At 28.5% G+C, this 7822-nt stretch overlaps 1 protein-coding gene across 1 annotated transcript; it reads right to left on the reverse strand.

Moving 5' to 3' along the window:
- Positions 1-211: 211 nt before the first annotated feature.
- Positions 212-6324, reverse strand: LOC110867667 (GDSL esterase/lipase At1g28600). Its single transcript, XM_022116678.2, has 5 exons — positions 6027-6324; positions 5423-5638; positions 1276-1424; positions 881-1157; positions 212-668 (listed from the first exon to the last, which is right to left on the reverse strand). Exons 1-5 carry the CDS (start codon positions 6271-6273, stop codon positions 403-405), a joined length of 1155 nt encoding a protein of 384 aa, XP_021972370.1. The 5' UTR covers positions 6274-6324; the 3' UTR covers positions 212-402.
- Positions 6325-7822: the final 1498 nt, after the last annotated feature.

The following is a 7822-nucleotide window of genomic DNA, read 5'->3' on the forward strand; positions in this document are numbered from 1 at the left end:
TTGGATTGGCACAACGGTCATGTAGGATTTGATTTTAAGACGGAGTTTCATCTAAAACAAATATTGAATACCGTCTAATGCTTCATATTGTAGTAGTAGTAGATATAAAAAGGATACTTATTTATCAGTAGAAACTAATTTAAGAAACAAGAAAAGGTACGATGCTATATCAAGTTTTAGTTACCATGCATATTATGTTTACAAAACATAATTATACAAAATAATGGGATAGACATGAAACTGTTTATACAAAATAATTATACAAATATACATGTCAACATCCATAGTTTATGTACACATCATAAACCATATTATGTTTACAAAACATACATTTTCCCAATATAATTACTTGAACTCCAAAGCTTGAGCAACGCTATACAAGTTTCCAATAATTCTTTTTTTTTATATCGAACTTGACAATCCTCCCACTGATCGTAACCTTGAAGTTGGGCACACTGACCTGAATTGGGGCGTAGTGTATGACCCTTCAAATAAGCTCTTGAATATAAACTTGTATGCGGCTTCTGTCAAGTGCAATCCATCCCAGTTAAAATACGTATCTGGTTCAGCACATGAAGTTGACAATGGCTCTGAGCATGCTACCGATGAGTTGTAGTTAAACGGTCCTCCACCTCCACAACATGCCTTAAGAGCGCCGTTTGTGAATCCTACATACGTTATCCAAAATCTTGTAAGTATTTAGCATGGACATGTAAACATCTCTTTCCGGATTACATTATTGCTATGACCTTTTTTTAAAGGGTTCTAATGTTGAACTGGGCGTCCAATAAGTTAATAGAACTCGGGTTACATGATAAAGAATTTAGCTCTATTCACCCCCTCAAACTATACACGTGCCTAAAATGGATATGCCATGTACCATATTTGTGCGGAGAAAGAAAAACTTGCATCGCAGCATTGTAGTAGTCAGCGTAGATAATGGTGACCTCGGGATGAACCTCTCTGATTTTATTTAATTCCATCTTGAGTTGTTCATTGTGATACTCAGCAAACTTGTTTAACTGCGTAATGCATCCGGTTGCATTATCATATTTCACTTTGTTCGAGCCATAAAACATGGTCAAATACGTCGCAGAGCATCCAATCGGTAGGTTTCCTGGTATGACTAGAGTCTCGGCACCTAGATCAATAAGTTCCTATTTTTTTCCAACATAACCAAGAATGTAAACCATTGTCAAACAAATTATTGTCTTTACGACTTCAAACAAGTGCGAAAAAATGATGGAAGTATAAGTAGTTAGAGTGTATACTTACATTGATTGCTGAGATGATAGCTTTAATAACAAATGGAACATAACCTTCAACCTCGTCGATCGACTTTCCAGATTCTAGTGCGTGATTGTAGTCGTTTCCACCAATCTCTCCCATGAGAATCAAAGAGCATCCGATTAAACGTTTATTGACTGCAATTTTGTGTAAACATTAATAAAAGTTGATAAATCTTATCTTAACTGACCGTAAAAATTAGCCATAACTACACAATACTAAAATACCTACAATATATAATACCAAATCCGTTTAAATCATATTAGTAAAACAATTTTATATACAAAAAAAAAAAAAATGCTAACCTAAACTAATAATCTTCACTAGAAAAATGCTAAAACAAGTTGGTTGTACTAAATAACGAGTGAAACGTGAACCCATATTGAGTGTATTTCTCAAAGTATATTAGACGTGTCGACTGAATTTTCAGGCTTGATAGTAAGTTATATAACTTAACTGCTTTATAAATAATCACATGCTAATGTTTGAAAGATACACTGTTTAAGGTTTAAGAACTAGTTAAAGAAGTAGTGCTAGTTTCACTTGAGAAAAGGAGTTGGGTTTATGGGATTCAAACTTTGTTTAAAACTCGGTACTTTTCTCATTAGTTATTTTATAAAATAGAGCTATGTTTGAAAACTTGTTTACTATTTATTTATTTGTAAGTTAATTTTTATGTACACATATAATTAATCTTTTAATTTATATATCATTATAATAATTATAATTATAAAATCTATACTATTTAATAAAAGAAACCCATGGGAGGACACATGTCATTCATTGAAACCATCTATTTTTTAAAAATAATTAATATCAATTAAAAGATAATTATAAAATTAAATTTAATATAAATTTAAACAATTCGTATAGGAGATAATCTAATATTTTAAAATATTTATCAGATTTCAAAATTATTTATCCTAAAAGTAACAAATTATGTATGCTAAATATAAATTAATATAATTTAAATGATTTATTTATTTTATTAAACTAAAGTAATTAATGGTAGCGCCTATTTCAAAAATGTTTATAAGTGGTAAATAAAAATATTAATCAATGTTTATTTAATTCTATACTTTTACTTTCGTGTTCAACTCTCAACTCAAATACGATAATAACTATGTTTACGTGACATTTACAAGAACCATCACTGCAATCATCCCATCCATCGTATATCGAGTATATCCGTTAGTTTTTTTTTAAGATATAAATTTTTATTATTTTTATTTTTATTATATAGTATATAAAATTAGATTTATTCAATGCATATCATACATAAGGTTTATAAAGATATAACTTTTTATTGTTTGGTATATAAAATTACATGTGCTGAACCTGTATAACACATGAGATTCTTAAAAATGTAACTTTTTTCATTATTTAATATATAAAATTAAATTTACCCAACCCATACAATACACGGGTTCTTAAAAATACAACATTTTTTATTATTTAAACATAAAATTACATTTATTCAACCCATGTAATAAACGAGATTTTTAAATATATATATATATATATATATATATATATATATATATATATATATATATATATATATATATATATATATATATATATATATATATATATATATATATATAGGGGAAGGTTCATTTGAGAAGAAAATTTTATTGAGAAGAAAAAGAATAAAAGGGTATAATTGTAAAACATTAAATAGTTTTTTTCTCATCTTATTTATTATTATGTTTGACTAATTAATTAGTCATTAAGACTATAATCCTCCAAACTAAATATTTTTGCCTACACGCATCAAAAGTTATCCTACACATTTCGAAATTTATCCTACACATATTGAAAATTTATCCTACGCAACTAGTAATTTATCCTACACGCCTTGTATTTATCCTACACTATAAATGAATTTTTATTTTTATTTTTTGTGAAAAATATATATCTTAAAAATAAGTTATAAATTTAATATAGTTAGTTATTAAAGATGAAACTACCAATTAATGATGTATGTAAGTTTACTAATATACCCTTATAGTTACATTTAAAGGCAAATATTAAATGAAGTTTAATGAAGCATTTCTATTGGTTGAAATTTCTTCTTTTTTCTTCTTACAAAGCATTTCTACACATTTGAAGACCCCACCCCAAATATATATATATATATATATATATATATATATATATATATATAGAAAGTATAATGTACTTCAAGGCTTAACTTACATTAACATACATGACAAAAAATATAACGTGCGTGATTATAGTCCCATGCGTGATTATGTGGTCCCATGCGTGATTATACCCCTGATCCAACGGTTACCATTGTCTCCTACGTGATGTATGATAAGGCTTTTTGTATGTTAACCTTACTATATATATATATATATTATTTGGTATATAAAATTACATTTATTCAACACGTGTAATACACGGGGTTCTAACCTAGTTTCATAATATATATATATATATATATATCAATTAGTTTTTTTTTTTGTCATATCTATACATATAATGATATATATTTTTATATTTTGATTTGGCTCTTAACAATCATAAATGATTATTTATTACATATACATATAATGATATTTATTCTTTATATTTTGATTTGGCTCTTAACAATCATAGATGATTATTTATTACATAATAAATACAACCGACTTTTAAAAGAATTTAAACGAAGGGGCCCTAAAGGTTAAATAATAAGTGATTTTAAACATTAATTAAAAGTTATGCTCGTTAAACTTTTCTTCATAGAATTTATTATTATTATTATTATTATTATTATTATTATTATTTCTTCTGATCGATATTATGATTTTCGTTTTATACGTAAGACTTACAAATATTTTAGCGCAGAAATATAGAAGTGTTACTTGTGTTGTGATTGCTAAGTAGTTGGATGAGACTTGAATTCAAAAACTTGAAACAAACGAGATTTGAAAATCATATCAAACACAAACACAAACATATAAACACGCTACAAGTTTTTATGAATTGAGAGAAACACAACTCGTTAGCTAAGTTTGTCTATGATATTACACAAAACTGACTTACACTCTTTTAAAAACTAAATGCGTAGATTTTGTGTTAGATTAATATCGTGTTAAAAATTAACACCCCCACACTCATTTGTAAATGTAAAAATTTGAAAAAATATTCTCTCCCCTATCCATCGCCCACCACTCTCATGTCGAACAAAAACGAAATCTAAAAGTAATTAGGATAATGTGGGACTAGTTGATTTATATATATATATATATATATATATATATATATATATATATATATATATATATATATATATAGCATGCCACAAATGGAGGATAAGATTATATTAATACATACATTTATTCTAAAAAGTTGCATCGCCATCTCATGAAATATTTGACGGATTATAATAATGCTTATGGTTGTTTATGATCCAATAAAATAATAAAAAATACTTTTTAGATGATAATGACATTCTTTGAGAATTCCTTTTTATAAACATACGTATTTTCTTTATAAAAAGATTTGTCATTAATATATCCTGTTATAATATAACCTTTTTTTCTCAAGTTAGCATTTCAAACATTTTTTTCGTAATATTTTTAGAGACAAAATGAATGAAAAATTTTAAAATTGTACTTCATAATATAAAATTTAAAAACTAAGTTGCATAAAACGTTTTATGTGAATGATGAAACATGCAGGATTTGGTTAATAAGTAAAACTAAAAATAATGTTGGGCATATTTGAAATCCAAAACCATTTTCTAAAAGGCGAATATATTCATTTTTAATATACTTTTACGTTTTTATAGTGTAATTCAGGTTCTAGAAATTAAAAGACATTGTAATTTGATGTAAACTAGTATTAACCCTTGCGTCGCGATAGGGGCATAAACCGTGACAAATAGCACCAATAATACATTAAAGTCAGCGATCATCAACACTTAAGTTACGATATGTTAATGAAGAATTTAAACCGTTACAATATAATAAGTAAGTCGTTTTATTGTTAGCATGAAGACCCCACCCCAAATATAAACACCAACCAAAGATCTTGTAGTGTAGTGCTACCAAGGTTACTCACGCAACACCAATAGACTCCAATATTATAAAGAAGATACAAAATTTAGGTGCATGTAGGTTTGACCTAGTTACCAACTTACCAGAAACTGTGGGAGACAATGATTCTTTAAACCATCCCAACTGAACTCCCAAAGATGCATTCGTCTTAACATAAACTCCTCTTGCTATATGAAACGAAGGATCCAACGCGGTCGCACCAGCCACCGCATAATTCACTCCTTGTCCCAACCCTGTAACGTTGAAGGTCGTGTTGATGGCCTGAGAGGGCGTTATTAGTGGCAACCCAAGACTCTCCGCTTCAAAAACAAACAAAAAAATTATAAATCTTTGACCAAAAAATAACAGTACTAGAGAACTGCCAGTGTGGAGCTAGCCCACCTGGTAGAGACATATGCTTCTTAAATGTGAAGTCTCAGAAAATTGATTAATTTAGGTTTTATTGGACTACAATAGAGTAGTAGTAGCAACCGTTGTCATTAAAAAAACAATACCAGAGAACTAGGTGGTTTCCGACTGCAATATTTGTCAGAAATGCGTAGAAAACAACTATTAGTGACAGTTTTCCAACAAAGCTGATTTAGTCGGAAAATCTGTCTTTGGTAAACTTTTTTAAACATATATTTCCTACACATTTCCGACAGAAATATAGGTTCAACTATGTGTATATATGGATATCCATTATACCTATGAAATCGATGATTAGACGGCCATTGGAGCAACGTCCGGTCGGTTCATGAAAAAAGGTTTCACCATAAGGCGGAAACACGAAATGGGGCAGCGCGTTATCGGATTTCATGGACATTAGCTTCATGTTTCCGGTGTCGGCGAGTGAGTCGCCAAAGCTTGTTATCGACGTATAACATCCATTAACATGCAAGTTACAATTTATTAACAACGTTAAAATGAGACAGAAAGTTGATGAATGGGCCATTTGAAATTGGAGATAGTTGGACAGAAAAATGTGGTAATTAACCAGGTTTGGTGTAAGTAAAGCTTGGTTGGTGATACATGTTTATTCTATGTATTTATAGAGGGATAGAAAGCTTGTTGAGAGAGTCTTGCAATGATGTGAATTTACATTACTGCCCTTGTATGTATTTGTGCATTGCATGCAGCTAGTGGATTACGGTAGGTGACCGGTCTATTAAGATTCAAATAATTGTCTTCTAAAGGTTACTTTAAGATTGAAACAACTTCTAAAGTGATTAGAAAATCATTTGGGGAATTTAGTTTTGTATTATCTATTATTATTATTATTATTATTATTATTATTATTATTATTATTATTATTATTATTATTATTATTATTATTATTATTATTATTATTATTATTATTATTATTATTATTATTATTATTATACAAATTATTTTCAAGTGTTCATGAATAGTAAAGTAATTTAATATTATCAATTTTCTTTTAGTATATAAATAATATTTTAATATTATTAGTTTCCTTTTATAATATATATATAATTCATATATTTCTTTTATGTTCTTTTTTATATTATATAATATAAGATAAACGTGTATTACTATAATTATGGTTTTCGATTTCAATAATAGTTCATTTATATATACAATTCTGTCTGCAGTGATAAATGAATATCGGTAACAGTATCATTACGATCTAAACTGATTGATATCGTCCGAACATTGGTGTCGGTACCAATGTTGTTTTATTATTTTCGGACAATGTAAAGCACACGTTGATTTTTATACCGAGTGCATGTATCGTACCGGTACCGTAACGAATCGAGCCAATACCCATCGAATGTCCGCGGTCACGTACCGCCACAACGCGCGAAGAAATTCCCCGAGTTATACATATTAAAACATACTTGTCATGAACAGTACCCAAACATTATTATAATATTGTATTATATATAGTTTTGATTATATCATTATTTTATTACTCAATTGATTTTATTAACTCTATAACATTTATGAAATTTGATGAACAATGGTTCACCTAACTTAGGCCAAATCAAATTACGATTTTGTCCCCGTTTTAAAATTATGATTTTGTAATCAGTTTAAAATTACGTTTTTACCTCCAGTTTAAAATAAAATGATGCTTTTGCCCCAGTTAAAAATTACAATTTTGTCCTCGGTTCAAAATTACGATTTTGCCCAATTTAAATTTACAGTTTCGTCATTAGTTTTGTTTTGTTCCTCCCAGCTAAATTACCATTTTGCCCTCAATTTTAATTTACATTTTTTTCATCGTTTTTTTTTTTTTTTTTTTTTTTTGCTTTTCCAGTAAAATTACGATTTTGCCCCCTATGTATAACTACAGACACAAGATTGGGGAATAGTGTCAGGAAGCTGCCTAGTACTCCCCCATTGGCCCAACCAATTTATGAATTTATCCTCGCTTTAAATTACGATTTTTCCATCAGTTCAGATTTTACTTTTTTACCCCTAGTTCAAAATAAAATTATGCTTTTGCCCCCCAACTAAAAATTACCATTTTGCCCTCG

This window comes from Helianthus annuus, chromosome 17 (assembly GCF_002127325.2).
Source record: "Helianthus annuus cultivar XRQ/B chromosome 17, HanXRQr2.0-SUNRISE, whole genome shotgun sequence".
Taxonomy (NCBI): domain Eukaryota; kingdom Viridiplantae; phylum Streptophyta; class Magnoliopsida; order Asterales; family Asteraceae; genus Helianthus; species Helianthus annuus.